Raw genomic sequence first — 22,940 nt, forward strand, 5'->3', positions numbered from 1 at the left:
ACACAAGTAATAGGCAGTGGAAGGTCCAGGCTAACAGGGCTTAGCCCCCACAAAGGGCCACAGGGCAGGCCAAACATGGGCTCTGGGTGGCTGCAGCAGGAGACATGCACAGACAAAGACACGCAGCCGCAGCCTGCATACAGTCTGGCAGCGGCAGGCACAGTGTGTTGCGCAGCTCCTGAGGCAGCAGCAGTGAGGTGTAGAGCCCCAGCCTGCAATGGCAGCCTGCCTCCCTGCCGCAGACAGATCTGGGGGGCACATGTCCTCTGTGCCTCCCCCAAGGTGCATGCCTCAGCAGGAGTCCCTCCCCACCCCTGGATGACCTGCCTGGGCTCTGATCATCCTACAACCCACCCCAGGGCCCCATTCATCCCAGGCCCTGCCCCTGCTCCTGCCTCTGCCCCGCTCCCTCCCTCACTGTGGGCGCCTCAATCTGACCCTGCCCATGCCCCTTCCCTCCCCCATGCCTCTTCCCCTCCACAGACTTACCCTCTGGGCAGTGTGTGTGTGTGTGTGTGTGTGTGTAGTCAGCCCCCCAGGTAGTGTGTGTGTGTGTGTGTGTAGTCAGCCCCCCAGGTAGTGTGTGTGTGTGTGTGTGTGGTCAGCCCCCCAGGTAGTGTGTGTGTGTGTGGTCAGCCCCCCAGATAATATTTTCTCCCTCCACCTATGTGCAAGCACCCAGTTAAGCAAGGAGAAAATATAAAGATGCCACCTAGGCCAAAGCTATCTTCCTGGTTGATAGCTCCATAACCAAAGCATCACCTTCATGAAGTTTTCTTAGCTACTGAGGCAAAAAAGAGGCGGTATCCTTTTTTTGTAGTATCCCAATTTTCCATCCTCCACAATCTCTGCTGTGGTCACCTACCATGGCTCATTTACATTAGCTGCCTCTGAAACTCCATCCTCTCTTGCAGACTTTGAACTAACTTAGCCCAATTATTCAACTAGCCTAAGACTTAAGCATTCTGTAAAAATGACTAAACAGTGGCCACTGTGTACCACTTAGAGTTCATTCCTAACATTTGTGGGTTTCCCACATATCCAATAAACTTCTTTCAAATATTTTTGCCTAGGTATTTCTTTATTTTATTTTAAAGGGTGAAGAATTCAGAAATTGCAATGCTTCATCCTGTTTTCTTTCTTTGGAAATAACCTCTCCTTGGACCAACTATTCATGTTGCAAGATATTAGAAAATAATTTGTGTACTGTAGGCTCTCATGTTTTCTGGGTTTTTATCCCTCATAGTCAAGTGTTAGCTTTTTTCAGTGAATTTCTCTAAAATGTTAGAAGTAACTCACACTCCCTTCGATTTTTTTTTTTTCCCCTTTCTCTCTTGCAGCTGAGTTCAGGGGGAAACAGCTTCAACATTTCTATCCTAATAAAAATAAAGCCAGTTTAAATATTTTCTGACAGATTCATTCACAAAATAATAAGTCTTACCACACCTTTATGAGGTTCTTTTCTACATCATCATGAACCAAGTCAATGCCCATCCGCTTCTCTCTGTTATATAAGCATTCAAGGGCTATCTGCAAGCAAATAAGAGGAAACCTTGCAATGAACTCCGTATTGCAGTATAAAGTGAGCTTTTAACTTACTGCTAAAGGGATAGATGAAATAATGGTTAATAAGTGAATCTCTGATAAATGTGAAACAGAATTGTACTCGGTCCTTTGGTGTAGTTTCATTTTATATAAATGGATCAGTGTCTCTGAGTCGCATTCGTATCTGTTGATATATATTTTTAAGGGTAAACTACAGTCATAATGTCTGCCATATAATCAGTTTCATATTAATGAGATAGACCAGAGCCAAAGCTCACATCCCAGTAGGTCTGAGCTGTGGAGTAATGTTAATCTGGATCCACAGGTCCCTATCTGGCCTTGCATCTACGATAATCTGTTCAAAAGCCCTGAGACAAATACCTCCATAGCCCGAACTTGGAAATTTGATACCTGTTTAGCTTAATGTGTGACCTATACATAATGAGAGTCATCAAATAAAAATTCAGATCAGGATCTAAACCTCTAAGCCTCAGACCTATTTTTATTTTTATTGCTGAATCTGCTAGTCTTGAACAAAAATAGTGGACAAAATAGTACTAGAAGACTGAGGCTGCCCAGGCTGGCAATGGTAGTATGGATGGCTACAGGGGCTGGGCCAGCTTGGCAGCTAGACCCACGGTGGCAGAGGCAGTTTTTCATGTACCCCCTCTAATTGGCCCCTGGGTTTGGTTTCCCAGTTGACCACCACTCATTACTCTACTGCTAAATGACACAAAACTTCTCAAAAAAATCTTTCCATGAAGGGAAGGTATCTACCCTTCATAGCACAATAGGTAGCACAGGCAGAGATCAGCAGAGTGAATGTTATTGGGTAAGGCTGTGATCCTGACTTTTGATTTCTATTTAATTGCATGCAAGTGTTTCTGATAAAAATAACTTTCTTTCATAAAGAAAATATTCCAGACATGTCTGCGATTTCCTGTGGTTTTGGTGTTTGCTGCCATCCATTCCTGAATAGTACAAGTGCAATCCCTTGTTAATATAGGGGTTTTTTCAGTTGGAATTAGCTTGAATAATAAACTTCCACACAGCGTGGAAATTCAGGATGAAGCTAGAACTTCTCCATAATAATGGGTGCTACATCATCCTGGAGGAATTTGTATAGTTTACTCAGTCACTCACTGCCCTGAGGTCCTGTGCTTCATTACAAACTGTTTAATCCTAGCAGGGATGAGAATCTTGCATGAGACACTACATTCCCTCAGTTCCCAATGCATTCCCAGTGACTTCATAATACCCATGGGCACCGATACACGTGCCCGACACCTGTTCTAACACCTTCTAATTAGAATGCATTGGAGCAGACGCAATCAAACAGCCAGCAGACTCGGCATCACCTGCACTCTCCAGAAGCCCCGGCATCACATGTGTTCAGCATCCCTATGCTTCAAAGTGGCCTTGGGGGTGCTTTAATTAAAGCTCATTAAACAAGCTTTAGTTAAAGTGCCCCCACCACCATTCTGAAGCATGGGATGCTGAATAAACAAGAAGCTGCAGGTGCTTTAATTAGAGCAATTCCTGAGAGCTGCTCTAATTAAAGTACTGCCCCCTCACCCCCACACCCCAGAGCACATGTAAAGCACTGAGTATTCTGACAGTGGTGAAGGAGATGGTTTAATAGGGACTCAGTGAGTTCACCACTGCGAGTATACATTTGAGGCTGTTGCAGTGGACCATTCCTAATTACTGAGGACAACCTTTGTTATCTTGGCAACAGGATCATGGTAACACTACAGTTTGACAGATGCAGAATAGATTTTCTTTAAAAAGAAGTCCTTCTGGTTGCCAACAGAATACATCCATTTGCTTTGTTCATGCCCTAAAATAGCCTAGAGACCACTAGCTACCTCTGACCTACCTTCAGTGGCCCTTCAGTTTCATCAGCTGCACACTCAAGCCGCTTTTTGGCTGTGTCTAGGGCACGAGTGTCTGTCAGCAGACGTTGTAGCTCATAGATCAGCTCGGACCTCCAGAATTCAATGTCAGAGAGCCTCTGTCCCATGTTTGTTCCAGTGTCATCCTGCATTTGCTGGGTCAGCTGGTCCTTGTCTTGCATTAGTCGTAGAGAATCTGCATTCAACCTGCCAGCCCAGTGCCGGCAACACTCCGATCCTTTGAATTGAACCTGGTTTGCCTGGTTCCAGTCACGGGGACTATAACGAGCATAAAGGGCAGTTCGCAAGGAGGGCAGTATAGTGGGTGGCCTCAGTGAGACATTGCCTCGCTCATCAGAGCTGGGAATGGTTGAAGACACTTTGTAAAACAGACTAGGTCTCCATGAGTTAAGGTAGCTATAACCTGGCAGGTAGTAAGTCTGGTAACTGTCCTGCATGGTGCTCATAGGGACTGGTTCAGGGAACAGACAGCTCTTCTTAGGGCCACAGTAACTGGCTGTCTGGGTAGTCCCTAAAAACTCCATCTTGCACCTTACCTCAGGCACTGCATTTAAGCTACAAATCAAGGTCAGTCTGGCTGCAGAGTCAGAGGAAGAGCTGTCTCTTCTGGCTGGTGTTGCCTTGATTACAGCAGATTCTTTATTCTCTATGACTCAGTGATGTTGTCACAAAGCCTGCTGTGAAGACACTGTTTTACAATGGACCCTGACGAACACTCAGCTGCCTGGAGAGAATAAAGAAATAAACCTGCACTCAGGGAGCTGGGCAGTTTGAAAGATGTCAAGGTATTAACTGCACAAGCACCAGCGTACTCAGACATCTGGGTACATCTAGATCGCACCATGTACATTTTGGGTTTGTCTTCACTGCTAAAAATAGCCACAGTTTTTACCTTGAGGTAACTTCCATGTGTCAGCTATCCCAATGGAAAAACACAATGAAGGCAGAGCATGTTTTTCTTAATGCAAGATCAGGAAAAAGTTTTAATGAACTAACCAAGATTAACCCAGATGAGGTTATAAAATTGACCTCAGTGAGATTTCATAGATTTCATAGACATTAGGGCTGGAAGGGACCTCGGAAGATCATCGAGTCCAGCCCCCCGCCCAAAGGGCAGGACGTCAGCTGGGGTCATAGGATCCCAGCAAGATAAGCATCCAGTTTCATCTTGAAGGTGTTCAATGAAGGCGCTTGAACAACCTCCGGTGGCAGGCTGTTCCAGACCTTGGGGGCTCGGACAGTAAAGAAATTCTTCCTTATGTCCAGCCTGAAACGATCTTGTAGTAGTTTGTGACCATTCGTCCTCGTCATCCCTTGGGGCGCTCTGGTGAACAAACGTTCCCCTAGATACTGGTGATCACCCCTGATAAACTTGTAGGTGGCCATCAGATCACCCCTGAGCCTGCGCTTTTCCAGGCTAAAGAGCCCCAGGGCTCTCAGCCTGTCATCGTAGGGTCTGCTTCCCTGACCTCTGATCATGCGCGTGGCTCTTCTCTGGACTCTCTCAAGCTTCTCCACATCCTTTTTGAATTGTGGAGCCCAAAACTGGACGCAGTACTCCAGCTGCAGCCTCACTAAGGCCGAGTACAGGGGGAGAATGACGTCCCGGGATTTGCTTGAGAAGCATCTATGGATGCAAGCCAGCGTTTTGGTCGCTTTACTAGCCGCAGCATCGCATTGCAGGCTCATGTTCATCTTGTGGCCAATGATGACCCCCAAGTCTCTTTCTTCCATAGTGCTAGCCAACATAGCACTGCCGAGCCTATAAGGATGCTGCGGGTTTTTTTTCCCAAGGTGGAGAACCTTGCATTTATCAGCGTTGAACACCATCAGATTCTCATCCGCCCACTTGCTGAGCCTGTCCAGGTCAGCCTGGATCACACGCATGTCTTCTGGTGTGGATGCTTTGCCCCAAAGTTTGGTGTCATCGGCGAACTTGGCCAGTCCGCTTCTGACTCCAGTGTCCACATCGTTAATGAAGATGTTGAATAGTATGGGTCCAAGGACAGAGCCCTGGGGGACCCCACTGGTCACAGGACACCATGATGAGTGACTTCCATCAATTACTACCCTCTGGGTCCGACCCCGGAGCCAATTTTCCAGCCAGTGGATCATGGGGGACCCAAGGCGACAATTGGCCAGTTTCTCCAAGAGACGATCATGGGACACCAGATTGAAGGCTTTTTTGAAGTCAAGATATATGACATCAATCTCATCTCCCTTGTCCAGGTGATAGGTCACCTGGTCGTAGAAGGAAATGAGATTGGTCAAGCAAGACCTACCCGCAACAAACCCGTGCTGGCTATCCCTTAAGATGTTGGCGTCGGCCAGTCCATTAAGGATGGCCTCCTTAATAAACTTTTCTAAGATCTTCCCCGGGATAGAAGTCAGGCTGATGGGCCTATAGTTAGCCGGATCGACTTTCCTCCCTTTCTTGAAGATAGGCACCACGTTGGCCTTCTTCCAGTCTTCGGGCACTACACCAGAGCGCCAAGAGTTTTCAAAGATCCGCGCTAGAGGCTGGGCTATGATGCTCGCCAGCTCCTTGAGTACCCTGGGGTGAAGATTGTCAGGGCCGGCTGACTTGAAGGTATCCAGCTTCTCAAGATGTTTCTTCACAAAGTCAGCATTAATGGAGGGCAGGAGATCACCCTCACCCGGACTTCCCGGCCCTGTAGCAGGCACAGGCGTCCCATGGGGCTGATGAAAGACCGACGCAAAGTACCTATTTAATAGGTTGGCTTTTTCCTGGGCGTCAGTTGTCAGTTGCCCCATCTGGTTCAGCAGGGGTCCAACGTTGCCCCTGCTTTTCCTCCGGCTCCCCACATATCTGAAAAAGGACTTTTTATTGTCCTTGATGCTCAAAGCTAGCTGGAGTTCAGTTGCAGCCTTGGCTTTCCTGGTCTGCTCCCTACAGGACCGGACCAGTGCAGAATAATCCTCCTTGGAGGTGACTCCCATCCTCCATCCTTTGTAGGCCTTTCTTTTTAGCCTCAGGAGGTCTGCTAGGTCCCTGGAGAGCCAGGGGGGCTGCTGTGCCCTCTTGCTGCCTTTCCTCCGAGATGGAATAGACTTAGTTTGTGCATTGAGGATCGCTCCCTTGAGGAGCAACCACTCTTCTTGAACTCCCCTCTCCCTGCGGTCACGGTCCCTTAGGGCCTCACTGACAAGCCTCCTGAGCTTGTCAAAGTCGGCTTTCCTGAAGTCAAGGACTTGCGTGTTGCTGACCGACTTGCCAGCTTTTCGGCAGATGGTGAAGGTGATCAGCTCGTGGTCGCTGTCACCCAGCTTCCCATCGATCACTAGGTCGCCGACTAGGTCCTCCCCAGTAGCCAGCACCAGGTCGAGCAGCGCTTTGCCTCTCGTTGGCCCATAGACTTCTTGAGTCAGGTAGAGGTCATCCACGCACGAGAGGAAGCTCTGCGACCGCTCAGATTTTGCTGAGCAATCCTCCCACGAGATGTCTGGGTAATTGAAGTCACCCATGACAACCATGGTCCTGGAGCAAGCTGCCTCAGCCAGTTCCTGGGCAAACTCCTGGTCTAGCTCAGGACTTTGGGTGGGAGGTCTGTAATAGACTCCCACCATTGTGTCCCCTGTGCCGTGTTCCCCACGGATTTTAACCCAGAGGGTCTCCAGCCGTCCACCCTGGTTGCCAATATCGGCTTGCAGGGACGCGTAGCTTTCCTTAACATAGAGAGCTACGCCTCCGCCCCTTTTCTCTACACGATCCCTCCTGTACAGGGTATAGCCATCTATCCCCGTGGTCCAGTCATGGGTGGAGTCCCACCAGGTCTCCGTGATCCCTATGACATTGTAATTGTTTGCACTGAGCAGGAGGATGAGCTCCTCCTGCTTATTCCCCAAGCTCCTGGCATTTGTGTACAGGCAGGCAAGTGTCCCCTGGGGGGCTCCTTCCTTGCCCACAGATTTTACCAGGGCTGGGGCTGGGGCGGGCTCCCTGAAGCGCCGTGATCCGCTGGCTTTGCAAGGATTGTTCAGCGGGCCAGCAGTGGCGGTCGTCCCCCCGCCCCCCAGCGGGCTTAGTTTAAAGCCCGGTGGAGCAGGTCAGCCAGTCTGGCTGAGAAAAGCCTCCTCCCCAGGGGAGAGAGGTGGAGACCATCTCTTCCTAGCAGCTCGCTGCCTCTCTCGCCAAAGAGCGGGCTGTGGTCATGAAAGCCAAAGCCTTCCTGACGACACCAGCGCCGCAGTCTTTGGTTGACCACATAGATCCTCCTGTCCCTTCTCAGCCCATACCCCGAGACTGGGAGGATCGACGAGAACACCACCTGTGCCCCCAGACCCTTAAGCCCCGCTCCCAAATCCCTGTAGCGCCTCATGACCTGGCTGGGAGTGCTCCGAGCCGTGTCATTGGTGCCCACATGAATAAGGAGCATGGGATAGCGGTCTGTGGGTTTGAGGAGCTTGGGGATCCTCTCCGCAATGTCCCGGATGCGGGCCCCTGGGAAGCAGCAGACTTGCCGGGCTAAGGGGTCAGGGTGGCAGATTGGCCCCCCCGTCCCCCTCAGGAGGGAGTCTCCCACAACAAACACCTTACGTTTTGTCTTGGGGAGAGCAGGGGTGGGAGCTGCAGTTAGGCCCATGTTGCCCGTGGGGGCCGGCAACTCAGCAGGCTCTGCTGGGGCAGCAAGAGGTGCGTACCTGTTGCTCAGCTCTGGCGGGGGAGGGGCCTTGGTGCGGCGGGCCTTAGGGCCCTTGACCACCTTGGTCCATGCCCCTGGCTGGACACAGCAGGAGGTCCCAGAGTCCTCCTCTGGCCTGGAGGGAGACTGTGATCTACCCTCTGCCTCCCGGGGGAGAAGGGCCTGGCAGTAGGAGTCTATCTCCTGCTCGCAGTCTCTGATGGCACGCAGTCTGTGGACTGTGGCCTGGAGCTCCTCCAGCTGGCGTGCCAGAGACCCCAAAAGGGAGCAGACCCCGCAAGCGGAGGTCGCCATGCTCCCAGGCCCCAGAGCCTGAAAAAGGGACAGGCAGCCCCCGCAGCCAAGAGCCAGGGGCTCCGTCTGCGTGGAGCCCGGAACCAGGGGCTCCGTCTGGGTGGCCGTCTCTGAGGTGCCAGGGGGGGGGCCGCGGAGCCCGAGATACCTTGAGGTAAGGCAGAAGGCCAAAATCCCATTTCACCATCACAGCCCAGAGTGGCGCATAGCCACACAACTGCAATTTCAGCACTTACTGCAGATTTCAGTTTCTGTTCCCATTTGTGCAGCTGTGCTCACCCTGCTCTTCCTTTCAGAGAGTGCTCAGACACCTGCACTGTAGCTGCACTGGCTCCAGGGAGGAACAGGATTGTCTGGATGTGTGTGTAATTCTCCAAAAGTCAGAGGAAGAAAACATGACTAGCAGCTGTTTGCAACCAGGGGCCCTACAACTTTTTAATCCACTGGTTAGGGCACTCGCCCCAGCAGTGAGACCCAAGTTCAGTGTCCTCCTCCCACCCCTAGTAGTCTGAACCTGCATTTCCTTTTTCCCAGCAAAGTGCCCTAGCTGCCTGGCCATGGTCTAGGCCAGTGGTTCTCAACCTTTTTGGACTCGTGGCACCCCTGGTTAGACTCAAGCAATTCCTTGGAATATGCCAGCTCTTTGTTTTCACTGTTTGTTTTTTTTTAACTACAGAAAAATAATAGAGCAATTCTTCTGTTGCAGAGAACTTGGACCCCAAAAAGTCAGAATGGTTTGGACACTATGGATTCCTATATGAAATCTCTGGGTTTATTTTGTGAATCATGTTTGCACACCTAACAGTGCTAACATTGCATAGCACGTGTGGTAGACTTGAAGGACTCTCAAGGCAACCCAAGGTGCCCTAGCTTCCTGGGTGAGAATCTAGGTACTGCCCAGCATGCCCTCCAGCTCACCTGTTGCAGCTGCCTCACAGGGCAGCCCAGAGAGAATGATATGTGGGGCGAGGAAAGTAACATGCTGGAGAGACGATGGCTCAGTGAAAAATGCGTGCTGCCTTGGCAGACAGAAGGTCTGGGCCCTGGCTCCAAGCCCTCAGTGATAAACTATCCCAGTGCTGTTCATCCATTTTATCCAATGATTAAATACAAAGAGCAGAAAAGTCACTGGTGGCAGAGGCTGGAATGAGAACCCAGAGGGTCTCGCTTCCAGGACAGTGTAAGGGTAAAATGGGATTTCACTCGTAGAGTCTTGTCCACCCAGTCATTTTTTTCCCCACAGGATAACTGATGGGAATGAGTTACTCTGAGGGGAAAAAATGCAGCTTTTTTAGTGGCGAAGAGAAACTCTTTAAAATGTAATGCAGCATTTGAAACAATCCCCCTAGGGTTGACTTGACTGAAAGACTTGGCCAAACATGAATAGAGCGAAGTCCATTAAAAACTGAGGGCTTTGCCTCTGTGTTCAGAGGTGTCTTGTTAAGGTCTTTCTCATCCCTTCTTTTGAATTCTCCTGTTTCTTCCCAGTTATAAATACTGAGGGACATCCCAGAGAGGAAATATATTTTGCCCTTTCCCCCTTAACTTTTTGTCATATGGCTCTGGATTGTTATGGCTGTTTTTTTGTCCTTAGGCCTGGTCTACATACAGTTTGTTTTGTCACGATAGCTATTTTTAATAAGTATATTATTTTTTAATGAAAATGCTGCATCAGGAGAAGCCCCAGTATGCATGCAGTTATGAGAGCTTAAAGGAATAAAGCTTAATTTCTTCTCATACAAAAATAAGCTATACCAATATAAGCTCTTTTGTAGCAGCACAGCTGCATCCACATTAGGTGGCTGTAGCATTTAAATATAAAGCTAGTGTAAAAGCTGTATAACTTTTTTCTGTGGAACAAGCATGATCTGTGTAAGTTAATGAGATCCAAGTGATGTGTGCTTATTTTTGGAAAATACTAGCAATTCATTAAGATTTTTTCTTAATAAACATTAAGAGTAGTTCAGGATTATTTAACATACATTGTAAATAATACCAAAGAAAAATAATGAGCAACTCAAGAAACTAAATGTATCTGGTCCACCAGAAAATGAACTTGTCTAACAAAATCATTGGAAGGCTTCTGTTATCTGCCAGCTGCAGGAAATGTGTCTTGAAACCTTATGCAAAATATTGCATTGTCATGGTACTAATCAGAGGACACACAACTTCTTATGCATCAAACTTGCTTTTTCAAAGAGAACGGGATAATACACTATTTTTAGTGAGTCAGTGTTATGTGCCAACTAGTATAGTTTCACCATTCCTCACTAGGCAGAGGAGCTCAATAATTTGAGTGTGTTTGCCCCCTTGTGGCTGACCCACCAAATTTAAAAGCTGTCCAAGTCACTTGCTTTATGTGTTAAGTAGGGTGGGTATGATCGAGCTACAAGTAGCTTCCTAGAACTGTTTCTTTTTTCCCTGCTTCTTCAATAAGACCCCTTTTAACACGAGTGTTAATAGTTTAAGAAATATGCTATACTATGATACGCTAAGGGTAATTCTCATTTTGTTCATCTGCTGAAGAACTATATCGAATCTATTCCCTGTGCTGTACATACACAGTTCAGCTGGCAACGGTACTGCTTATTGATTTCAATGAGATTACTCATGTGAGTAATAGCCTTTGAATGGTCAGTATGCATCCACAGCAATTCCAGTATTCAGAAGTTTTACCTCCCTTCCTTGGAGAAAATTTCATGAAAAGTAACTTTGGTAAAGCACTGTTTTAGTTATTTGTATCTGTGCATACAGTTAGTTGTCACAACCAACGCATAGGAATTAAGGGGAAAAAAATAAATAAAAGTCAAGTTCACAGTAAATGACATGTATATCCCTAGGGTACAAGCCAAAAAGAAATTACAGTATAAAAAGCAAGAGAGTAGTGACAGAACACCTCAGTACAGATGGGTACTCACAGAGGAGCCAGTCTTAGTAAGACTAAATGACAGAAATGCTTGAGCGTTCCCTTCATGTTCCAGTACCATCTTCTTGGAACGGGCTTTTCACCAGTGTTTACAGGGCTACTAAGGGCAACCAAATAGAATGTGAGGCAGAGCCTTTCACATTCCTATTTCCTAATTTGTCACAAATATAAATAATTTTTTAACGGCCTGACTTGAAACCACTGTTTCAAACATACTTACCTGGCAGGGGAGACACCATGACCAAGCAGGTGGTGCCAGGCTCCTCCTACCCCTCCTCTGCCAATTGAGGCAATTGAGATGCGGTTAAGTGGGTGAGCAGGTGGCGGTTGAGCAGGCGGCATGGAGTAGTGAATCAACCAGCCATGATTAATAGTTCTGTGAGTGCTTTGGAGGACACGATAAAAGTGTGTCAAGATGGAGCTAGTCACCCAGGTGGGACAATCATAAAGACAGCAACTGGGGAGTGTGTAAAGAGAGCTATGAAGGAAGAAGGGTAATGGCAAATGGTTAGCTGGCGTAACAAGTTGGAGACTGGGGCAATAGGGAAGAAGCAGAATGAATCCAAGAAGATAGAGGGGAATAGAGAGAGCGAGTGTCGTCGGGGAGAAAGAGCGAAGCTGGAGTGAGCAAGCAGTGGAGGAAGGGAAAGAGCAAGAGTATGAGAAGACGATATATAAATTGTGGGAGGAGAATGACCCCAGGAGAACTGTTAAATTGTGGGTGAAAGCGATGTCAATGAGTGGAAGCAGTTAGAGGGTATCTACTATGTCATGAGCAGATTTTATGGCCAAGGTGCTGTTTAATGACTTAAAAGTAGGCTCGAAGGATCTTAGCTGTGTCGTGGCCTCTGGTAATTTCAAACATTGGAACATTACTTTTTAGAAGCATGATGCCTACGAGGCGTTTTGGGACCATTATAAGGAGGTGGTGGTTAGAGATGACCTCCATGGTTTAAGACTTGAAATTGGTCAAAAAGCACGGGAAAGAGTTTTATTTCTTAAGATGTATACTGATATGTTGGAAGAGAAGGACATTGCAAGATGGCTGGAGCAGCAAGTGCAGAAGGTGCTGTTCATGGACCGTGTGCTGGACTGTTGGAAGATATGGACTGGAGAGGGAGAGCTGCATTAAAAAAGGAACTGGGAAATCCAGGGGGAGTACCTCCCATCAGTTGTTAACATTGGACCCCACAGAAGTTATGTAACATATTATGGTCAGCCTAAGCACTTGTGGACTGGAGGGTCATTTAGCTGCATTTTGTAATCTGACAATTTGCTACAGGTGCACTGGGACAGATCACAGAGCAAATATGTGTAAGAAGGTCTTGGAGTGCAGTCTTTGTGGCAGGGCAGGGCAGGGCATTTATAGATTTCATAGACATTTGGGCTAGAAGGGACCCCGGAGAATCATTGAGTCCAGCCCCCTGCCCCATGGGCAGGAAGTCAGCAGGGATCATAGGATCCCAACAAGATAAGCATCCAAATGTGTCTTGAAGGCATTCAAAGTGGGTGCTTGAACCGTCTCTGGTGACAGTCTATTCCAAACCTTGGGGGCTCGGACAGTAAAGAAGTTCTTCCTTATGTCCAGCCTGAATCGGTCGCAGCGGAGTTTGTGACCATTCATTCGTGTCATCCCTTGGGGCGCTCTGGTGAACAGAAGGAGGCAATGCCCAAACTCGTATGCAAATCAAGCAAAGGACCTGAATGAAAGGGAAGAGGGAAGTGAGGATGAGGGAGAGGAAAGTATTAGTGAGTCCAAAATGGAGGTATTTACTGTTGCTGAGGTGCCAGGTGAGGGGCAGCAACAAGAGAGTGCAACTGAAGCAGCAAGACTACTATCAGAGGTGGAGGAAGAGGAACAAATGCTGGGAAAAATCTGGGGAGAAACAAGGAACAGCATTAGAAAAAGAAGGGGAAAATCCAAAGAATGAATCTGGTGGGGAAGAGGGAAGGAACATGGAGGGATTGCAAATGGAACTGAAATTGTGGGAGAAAGGGAAGGAGACTGATTTAGGGGAAAAAAAGAAAATTAAAAGTGGGAAATTGAAATGGAAGAAAACTGGCATGGGGGAAGAGGGGCAGTAGAAGGAAAGGGAGGAGGGAGAAGGGCGAAAATTGTGGGGAAATCTGTGGGGGGGGGTTGTGGGGATGAATGTGAACAGTAAGGTGCAGGGAGAGATGGGAGAAAGGGAGGATGCGGAGGGATTTCTGAGCCTCATAGTGATTAAGCACCTCACAAAGGTTACAAGAATAAGAAGTTGTGGTGGGGAGAGAAACCTTTGGGTTAAGCAGTGGCATGGCCTTGACACTTGACTCATTGAATGTGAGAAGTTTGTATAGAAGGCAGAAGTGGAGTAAAATGAGGGCAACATTATTAGCTGTAAAGGCACAGGTGGTGGGCTTACAAGAATCTGGTTTGGGAACCAAATTATAGGTACCTGGTGAAGCGGTGGGGGATAGGGCCATCTTTGTGGGGTGGAACAAATGAGAATAAAACTTGGGGGTGGGGCTGTTGGGAGGTGTGAAAATTAAAGAGGTCTAAGAATTAGTTGAGGATAGGCTGCAGAAAGTGCTGGTGGAGGGGAAGGGGAGTTGAGGTAGCACTATTTAATATTTATGCACCGGCAGAAAAAACAGAGCACTTACTTCTATTTCAAAAGCTGGGGATGTGTGTGCGCGCGGGGGGGGGGGGGCAAAGATATTGATTGGGGATTTTAATTGTATTATTGATGAGAATGGGTGGAAAGGGGTGCGGCAGAATAGGATATTGGACAACACGGGGAAATGGTTATGAGACTGGGTTAAAGATGAAGGGTTTAAAGATGCTTGGGAGGGAAAGGGGGAATTTACAAGGGTGGATCCAGGTGGGAGGGGGAAGTCGAGGATAGATTATGTTTTCATTTCTGAGGGGTTGGTGATAAAGGGAAACTGTGACTGATGTAGGTTTACATATCTCCACGTGTTGTGGGTAGAGGTAGGAATACAGGAAGGGGTGAAAAAGGGTAGAGAGATTTGGAAAATGAATGTTTCACTGTTAGATGATGACAAAGAGTGTCAAGCCTTTAGAAGGGCGTATGAGCAATGGGGAATGTTATGTCAGGATTTTGATACCAGATGGGAATGGTGGGAGGTGATTAAGACAAGGGTGCAGGAATGGTTTGATGGTGTGGGGAGAAGGAGGGCAAGGGGAAGGAAGTGGGAATTGAAATGATTACAAGGGGAAGTCCAGAGATTGACTAGGCTGGTGTGGTGGGGGTAGATGCTGAAGAGGGAATGGGAAACGGCAAGGGAGGGAGTGGAAAATTGTTTTAGAGTGAGAATGCAAAAGAGAATGTTCTTGGCTAAAGAGGTTTGGGTGGAAGAGGTGGAGGAGCGGGGCTGGTATTTTACGTTGCAGGTTTAAAAGAAAAAGGAGATGAGAGGGATACATATGGAGGAGGGGGTGTGGGTGAAGGAATCCAGGGAGGTATTGAGGGAGGTAACCAAATTTTATGAGGGTTTGTTTTAAAAAAAAGGGATGGATGGGGAAATTTGTGGGTGGGTTACAAGCAAAAGTGAGGGAGGAGAATAGGGAGGGATTGATAGGTGAGATCTCAGAGAGGGAAACGTTAGAGGCTTTAAGGGCAGTGCCAGTGAACAAAACACCTGGGATGGATGGTATTCCTATTGAATTTTATTTGAAGATTTGGGATTTGCTAAAGGGGGATTTTTTAGAAGTTTTTAAGGAAATAATGGAAAAGGGAAGGGTTGGGGAGTGGTTTACACAGGGTGTGGTAACCTTGATTTATAAGAAAGGGGGGAGGGAGGACATTAGAAACTGGAGACCAATCACTTTACTAAATGTAGACTATAAATTATGTACTAAGATATTAGCAGCATGTTTAGGGGAGATACTTGCACAAGTGGTGGGAGGGGAGAAAACTTGAGCAGTGGTAGGGAACAGGGCAGCAAAAACTCACTGGATTGCTAGAGACATGTTGGTTTATATTTAGCAATGGAAGTGGAATTAGTTAGTGGTGAATCTGGATTTACAAAAAGCATATGATAGTATTGCGCATGAATTTTTGTTTATGGTGGGCATGGAGGACGTCACTGCAATATGAGTGACTAGGGGTTTTTCTTAAACCACAGGGATTGGAGAGGTTGGGGCTTGATGGGTTGGGGGATTTGAAAGGAGTGTTTAAGTTTCTAAGGGGAAGGGAGGTAGTTACAAATGTGGAGAAATTGGAGGGGGAATAAGTTAAACAAGTGTGGAAAGGAGTGGTAGGGAAGGAATGGAAGAGGGAGCATGAGGCGTTAGTCTGGGGGGTGGTGCAGAAAATATTACTGGTTAGGGCAACATTGCATCGATGGGGATTAGTTAGGTCATCAAAATGTCCAAGAGAAATTTGTGATAAAGATGAGTCAGTGTTTCATGTTTTATGGGATTGTTTTTATTCACAGAAGGTGTAGGGGAGGGTGGGTAGTTTCTTGGAAAACACGGGAAAGGGAGATGGTTGTCTCTTTTGGAAATGTATTATTATATGGGCTAAGGGTAGGTATGGATGGGTCGTGGGAGGTTAGGGTTTTGTTAGCTTGTGTTAAAGTGTCTATTTGGAAGGTTAGATGTTTGTTAGTTAGGAAGGGACTTTGCTTCTCGATGGTGGAGTGTCTATAATTAGGGTTACATGAGTAGAAATTTTATACAGCAAAGAGGGAAAAAAGGTGGAAGAATAGGGACAAAGGGAAGGGGGAATTGTGGAAAGGAGTCCATTTGTTGATTGGAGTCCGCTCCAACTCCAACTCCAATTGTTGGTTGGAGTCCGCTGTTCTTGCCAAAGTTAGGTATCAGGTAAGCGCTGGGGATGTCAAATAAGGAGAGTTAGTAGGAGGTGGGACTCGTCTTTGGGAGAGAAAGTAAGAAGGTGGTGTGAATAAAATTTTGTTGGTTTGTAGTATGTATGATAGCTGATGTTACAGATGGCTTTTATTTGGATAGTCTTTATTTTGCTATTCGTTGATTTGTATTAAATGAAATATTTGTATGTATATTAGATACGTAAATTAAGTGTTACAAATGGGTGTTTCACTAGTGCTGAATATTGTGTATTTGATACTGTGTTATCCTTTTCTTTCTTTGAAGTGTAACAAATATGTGAGTTCTTTTGAGATGGATATTAAGAGTCTTTTGAGTTTGATTGAATGATGATTCTAGTGGTGGTTTATGTTGGTGTGAGAAGTTATGTTTTATGTATATTTGATATATTTCTTAATATATATATAGTCTGTTCTGACAAGTCCATTTTGGCATCCTCCAGTCATTTGCTAATTAGGTTAAGGCCAAGAATCTTTTCTCCTCCATCTCAGGAAGAGGCTTTTTTATACAGAATGAGACACCCTATCCAGTCTGATAAAAGTGGAACAGAAGTGGGAGTTTAAGTGAAGCCTACAAACACAGGACACGAAGCATCACTAGGGGCCGGCATCTGGAAATAAGACTGAAGGCTTTATAAACGTTGCCAGTTAAGTCATTTTAACCTGGGGACCAACCCAGAACCCGATTTCCTGACATTCTGCACTTGTAAGGTGTTAGTAGTGAAAAGTTTAGTGAGCCTGATGAGAATGAGATGGTCGCTCTATTTCCCTTGACCCTTATTAGATTTAAGTATTTAGCAAGATTGATGTCAAGACAGGCAATTTCCCTTTCTCTTTGGGGTGAGTCAGTGAGACAGGACCTCCGGCTCATGTGAATTTTCATTTCTTATTTAAATCAAACTCGCTCTATAAAAATCTGAGGGAGCAAGCTGTAGAGGGCTGCGTAGATGGTGTGACATCTCCATTCAGTGCCTGTTTTTTAATGGCGTAGCCAATTAAAAGGCAATTATGGATCTGGATATAGCACCACTTACATTCCTGCCAATCGGCTGTTCCCCTGACCCGGTCTGGTTCACGTTATACTCTATTTTCTCATATACAACATGCAGCTTTCCCCCCAAAATCAGCCACCTGGTATTGGGGGCTGTGTATTAAATCAGAAAGTGGATTTTTTGTCCCTGAGGAAGAAGCCCCCTGCTCCACCGTGCAGCAGCTCTGGCAGTACCCCTCAGGCAGCTGAGGGAGCTACCGCCCTTTGCTTTTCATTTCATGGGGGTCAAAGACCATCTTCTTCCCAACGGGCTTGAAGGTCCAGTTCAGGAGCCTGTGTGGGTGGGTGTGGACTTCTTCATAATATCTTTCAAAAACAAGGTGCTTTAAATATTGAGGGATAGTTTATGCAAGAAAATACGGTATATCTCTCCCCCCCCTCCCCCGTGTTCCGGGGGCAGCCCACGAGGGAGGCTGTGAACTGGCGCCCAAGCGCCCCGCCCCCCCCGCGGTGATTGGCCCGAAGCGAAGAGGCAGCAGCACTCGCCCCACAGGGCACTGGCGCTGGTAGCGGCGTCGCTGCAGTCTCTGCGCTTGCGCGCGCGTCAGGGCCGCGCTGCCCGTGGGGGTGGGACTCCTGTCCCCGCTGCCCCGGAAGTGTTTGCTGCGGAGACCGAAGCATTGCGGGAGGAGCCAGCTGCGCCATGGCGGAGGAGTCGGTAGCAGTGCTGCCGCCGCACGGTGGGGGCCAGGAGGGAGGAAGGGAGGGAGTGGGGGCGGGTCTGTCTCGGTTTCTGTTTCTAACGCGGCGCGTCTCCGTCCCGTGCAGACTGTCCCGGCACCAGCAGCGCGCAGGCGGGCAAGGCCGCCGCCTGCCAGGGATGCCCCAACCAGCGGCTGTGCGCCTCGGCGGGCGCCGCCGGGCCGGACCCTGGTGAGCGCCGCCCGCGGGCGGGGGCGGGGTGGGGGGCTGTGGGGGTCGCGCCGCGCTCAGCCCCGTGTCGTTGCAGCGCTCGAGGAGATACAGGCGAAGATGAAGGGGGTGAAGCACAAGATCCTGGTGCTGTCAGGGAAGGGCGGGGTCGGCAAGAGCACATTCAGCGCCCAGCTGGCCCACGGCCTGGCAGCCGATGACACCAAGCAGGTGGGTATGGCAGGTGGGCGCCATGCTGGGTGACGTGGGCGGTGCACCTGGCATCTTGCTGTGTGGGTGGGATGGAGGCGTTGGTCCAGTATCTTGGGCACCTCATTACAGGCTGCTCTGTGATGTCTGGCACAGGTGGTGGGAGACTGAGGGCCTGGTGGCCAGACGTCCTCTTGAGACTCCTTTCCAGATTTATAAAGTGCTTTGGTCAGCTTAAAAGTCCCAAGGTGAAACGTGTCCATAGTGCTCTGCAGCATAGCTGAAACTTGGGCAACTTTAATCACTTTTCCAGGATAACCAGGTGTAGTGAAACCTCGGAATACACCATGCATGCTGGTGCAGGTGCAGAACCTGTACAAGTACCTGTGTGCCCAGGTGCAGTATTCAAGTGCTGTGAAAGAGGGAACAATAAATTTGGTCTGCACTCACTATGGGGATGAGACAACCATGCCAGTTAACCCCCTTGCATCCCAGCTGAACCAAGAAAGATGTTTTTTTTTTTCTTTTTATTTATGCACCTGATATGAAACATGCCAAGGACTTGTGAATGGAGCAGTACTGGAGCACAGCAAGAAGAATAATTTTCATCAGTAATATTACATCTGAGGGGGAGGGTGCTCTAGAACAAATGGTTGCTCCTCTCAGGTGTGTGGTAGCTGGGACTGTTGGTGTGACTGCGATCCAGGGGTCCCAATGAGGGTACTTGGGAGGAGGCATCCGGTGGGGTTCTCCAGGGGTCTGTCCTGGGTGCAGCATTGCTTAAATCTTCATTAATGATGTGGACAGTGGAATTGAGGGCATGCTTAGCAAATGCATGCACACTAAATTGGGTGAAGCTGCAGACACCCTGGTGAGCAGAGTTAGGTCTGGATATACCAGAAAAATTGTCTGCATCAATCAGGTGAAATTCAGAAGGACAGGTTAAAGCCTTGACCTTTGGACAAAATAACTGTATGCACAGATACAGACTGGGGAATGACTGGCTAGGCTGCAGTGCTGCAGGGAAGGACCTGGAGGTTACAGTAGTCCATTAACTCAGTATCAGGCAATAGTCTGCTCTTGCTGCAACAAAAAGTCAACAGCATGGGTTGTATTAACAGGAGTGTCACTTGCAAATTCAGGGAAGTGATTCTTCTGCTGTGTGCAGCACTGATGAGGCCTTCCTTGGGGTACTGTGTCCAGTTTTGGGCACCATAGTTCAGGAAGGATGTGGACAAATTAGAAAGAGTCCAGTGGAGAGTGACAAAGATGATTAGAGGCCTGGGTGTCATGACTTATGAGGAAAGGCTGAAAGAAATAGCATTCATAGTTTCATAGTAGCTAGGGTCAGGAGGAACCTGAACAGATCATCTAGCCTGACCACCTGCCACAGGCAGGAATGAATGCTGTGTTCACAAGACCCCAGACAGGTGATCATCCAACCTCCTCTTGAATTTGCCCAAGGTAGGGGCGACGACCACTTCCCTGGGAAGCTGGTTCCAGATTTTGGCCACCCTAACTAAAATATTGCCTTCTGATCTCTAACCTAAACCTATTCTCCATCAGCTTATTACAATTGTTCCTTGTCACCCCAGGTGGTGGTGGGGAGAAAAGGGCTCTGCCTATTTGCTGTTGATCCCCCCTGATGAGCTTGTAGGCAGCCACCAGGTCCCCCCTCAGCCTCCTCTTGCTGAGGCCTCCTCCATAATTTAGTTTGGAGAAGATGTGGGGGGAAGAATTTAATAACAGTCTTCAAATACCTGAACAGCGATTCTTGGAGGGATGGAGATGGGCTTTTTCTGTGGTTATAGTGGACAGGACCAGGAGCAATAAGTGTCAAGCTGCAACCGAGGAAAATTAGGTTGGAGATTAAGAAGCAGTTTCTGACTGTGAGGGTGGACAAGCATTGAAACAGTAAGCTACCCAGAGAAGCTCTGGAATCTCCATTCCTGGAAATTTTCATGAGTGGGTTGGACAGATACTTGGCTGAGATGGCTTAGTGATTAATCTTTCATTCTCTAACTTGCTTATATTGAACTTCTTTCTATGTATTTTGAAATCTTTGCACAGTGACACATAGAAGTGCACCAATACATCGGTCCCATATTGGATCGGCACCGATTATAAAGAAAATTGACGATATTAGAATTTGGCTTTTTTTGGCTAATGTGGCCAATTTAATGTCACCAATTAAATGCCCCATGCATGCACACAGGCAGCCAGGAGCACAGCCCAGCAGTGTGGAGAGCAGCTGGGTCTAGCTGGTAAGTCTCTTTGGTGCGGGGGGCAGATCATTCCCTCCCTCACTGCCGGAGCCTTGGGGCTGTGCCAGGGGCAGGTGCTGTACTGCTGGGACAGAGCACAAGATGGAGCCATGAGCAGCTCATCCAGGGATGTGGGGAGCGGATGGCAGCTCCCACCACTGCATGCAGCCATGGGGGGGTATGTACCCCTGGATGTGCGCATGGGGCGAGGGTGGGCTGCTGCTGCTAGCTGGGGCCAGGGTGGTGCCAGGCTCTTTTTGGTGTGTGTGGGGGGGGGTTGGGGTTGCACTTGGGGCAGGCGGCAGTGGCACTGGGAGGGGGAATATGGCGAAATTTGGGGTGGCTGCAGCCCCCCCCCCCCCCCTGTAGCCTGCTACCAGTACCGTCACTTCCTGCCTCAAGTGCAGCCTGGCCCAGCCACCTACTAGAAAGAGCCCAGTGCTGCCCTAGCCCCATCACGCTGCTCGCAGGTCCGTGGGCATATGTCCCTTGTGCACACATCCCCCCCCGTGCCCCCCCCGCCCGCTCACAGCTCCATCGCACACTCTGCCCCAGTTGTGCAGTACCTGTCCTACTCCCACTCCCTCCCTCACCGCAGGGGCCTCAATCTGCCCCCCCCACCCCCGCCTTTCCCCATCCCCCACAACAGACCTACCAGCTGGACGCTGCTCTCCAAGCTGCCTGGCTGCATATTAGCAATCAGATCAGTATCGGCTGATATGGCTCTTTAAAAATCCACCATCTGTATCCGCCCAAAAAATCTCTCTTGGTGCACCCCTAGTGAAACTTCTAATCAACCCTGTGAAGAGTGATTCTCAGTTCTGTGACTTACTTTTTAACTGTGTTTCCATTTGTATTAGAACATTTAACCAGAAACATCCTAGGCATGTGGTTTTGCTTATCTGTAACCATGTAAGTCATTCCAAAAACTAATTTAAAGCCAATATACTTTGTGTAAATTTCCCCAGAAGTAGCCCATATGTAGGCAGTGAGCTAGCTTTGTAACTTCTTTCCATTATAGGATACTCTGTGCAGTACTATCCTAGTCCAAAAGAATATTTGGTTGGATATATTTAAAACAGTAGATATTAGGTTTATGGTTTTCAATCCTGCACTGAAAAACTACACTCTAAAACAAACAGTTGCACCTTTTAAGCGTGTAGAGACCTTGAGAACATTAGTGTGATGTTTCACTGAAGATTTTCTATCTTCACATTACTCTGTTTGCTTGGAAAGTTACTTATCTGATTTTATTATCAGTATACCAGTGACAGAGGCTACTGTAACTGAAAGAAATTTGAAAGCATTTTTTTCTCTACTTCATGTGTTTAGTGATATGTTTTATATCACTGGTTTCCTTTCTGGTTTTTTACATTGAAAAGAAATGTCTCCTCTTGCTGTGTATCGGTAGTCACAAATATGTGCAGGCTCGTGCATTTCAATGTGGTTGTCCACCTTTCTCCCTACAGCTCTAACACCTTTTATGTTTAGAACAGTAGGCAAAAAATGTCCTTGCTGTATGAAAAGAGCATTTGTAAAAGAAGAAAAGATACAAGCAGTTACACTTCAAAGGTTGTTGACTTCCACCTTGTTCTCATCAGCCTGGATATATTTTTACTTTATCACTCAGCTTTCTGTCATGTTCTGTCAGTAAGAGTACACCATGGCAGTGAGTCAGCCCACCCATCTCACTCAGTGTGAGAGAAACATGGCACTGTGTGGTGTGCCCTCTGCATTAAAATGACAGGTTTCAACCTGGTTACACTCAAGGTACCACTTGTTAGACTCAAGAATGCCAGTCTGTGTTAGCCTCAGAAAATGCCAGCTCTTACCTTTTTCTGTAGTCAAAAAGTCACTAAAATAATAAATCAGTTCTGTTGCAAAGATCTCAGAAATGCCATACCAGAATGCTTTTACACTATAGATTCCTATTTGAAATTTCGGGGTTTATTTTGTGAATCATCTGTAGGTTTTGTGAGAAATGCAGTTATCTTACTAGGGAGGAATTGAACCACCGTTGTTTTGCAAGAAGTGATAAAAGATATCTCCCCTTTTTAGTTTTGAACTTTCAAGGAACAAAATATTGTAGAAATAATTTCTCTATTGCATGAAAGATTCCTGTGTTGTAGGGTGTGGTATAAAATGATTTGCTGGTTGTTCAATAATATTTTATGTAAATAAGAAGGTGTCTCCATTCCTCCTTAAGTTGGAATAATTTAAACTGGGATGCTGAAAGAAAGCACCCCTGAGACCTTCAGTAGAGAGAGGGCTGCTTCCAAGTGAGTCCCTTGCATTGAATGATTTTGTTTGCATGCACAGTTTTATTACCACACAGCCAATACTTGGGTGACTGGTTGGAAAAAA

The 22,940-nt window shown here is 47.6% G+C and overlaps 2 protein-coding genes across 4 annotated transcripts in view; one reads left to right on the forward strand and one right to left on the reverse strand.

The window, feature by feature from the left end:
- TEKT5 (tektin 5) overlaps window positions 1–4,086 on the reverse strand; it is a 40,362-nt gene extending 36,276 nt beyond the window's left edge. Inside the window, exons 1-2 of the mRNA XM_019494605.2 lie at window positions 3,425–4,086; window positions 1,447–1,530 (exon numbers count right to left, since the gene is read on the reverse strand). Of these exons, the coding sequence (XP_019350150.1) occupies window positions 1,447–1,530; window positions 3,425–3,985 (645 nt within the window). The 5' untranslated portion in view covers window positions 3,986–4,086. The remainder of the gene's footprint in view (window positions 1–1,446; window positions 1,531–3,424) is intronic.
- NUBP1 (NUBP iron-sulfur cluster assembly factor 1, cytosolic) overlaps window positions 1–22,940 on the forward strand; it is a 62,310-nt gene that overhangs the window by 21,974 nt on the left and 17,396 nt on the right. Inside the window, exons 1-3 of one of the 3 annotated variants that reach the window (XM_014610745.3) lie at window positions 17,823–17,930; window positions 18,019–18,123; window positions 18,200–18,333. The exons of the other annotated variants lie outside the window; for them this stretch is intronic. Coding sequence (XP_014466231.2) covers window positions 17,894–17,930; window positions 18,019–18,123; window positions 18,200–18,333 — 276 coding nt within the window. The 5' untranslated portion in view covers window positions 17,823–17,893. Of the gene's footprint in view, window positions 1–17,822; window positions 17,931–18,018; window positions 18,124–18,199; window positions 18,334–22,940 lie in introns of those variants that run through there. 3 annotated transcript variants of the gene reach the window in all.

The sequence above is a fragment of the Alligator mississippiensis genome, chromosome 13 (assembly GCF_030867095.1).
Source record: "Alligator mississippiensis isolate rAllMis1 chromosome 13, rAllMis1, whole genome shotgun sequence".
Taxonomy (NCBI): Eukaryota; Metazoa; Chordata; order Crocodylia; family Alligatoridae; genus Alligator; species Alligator mississippiensis.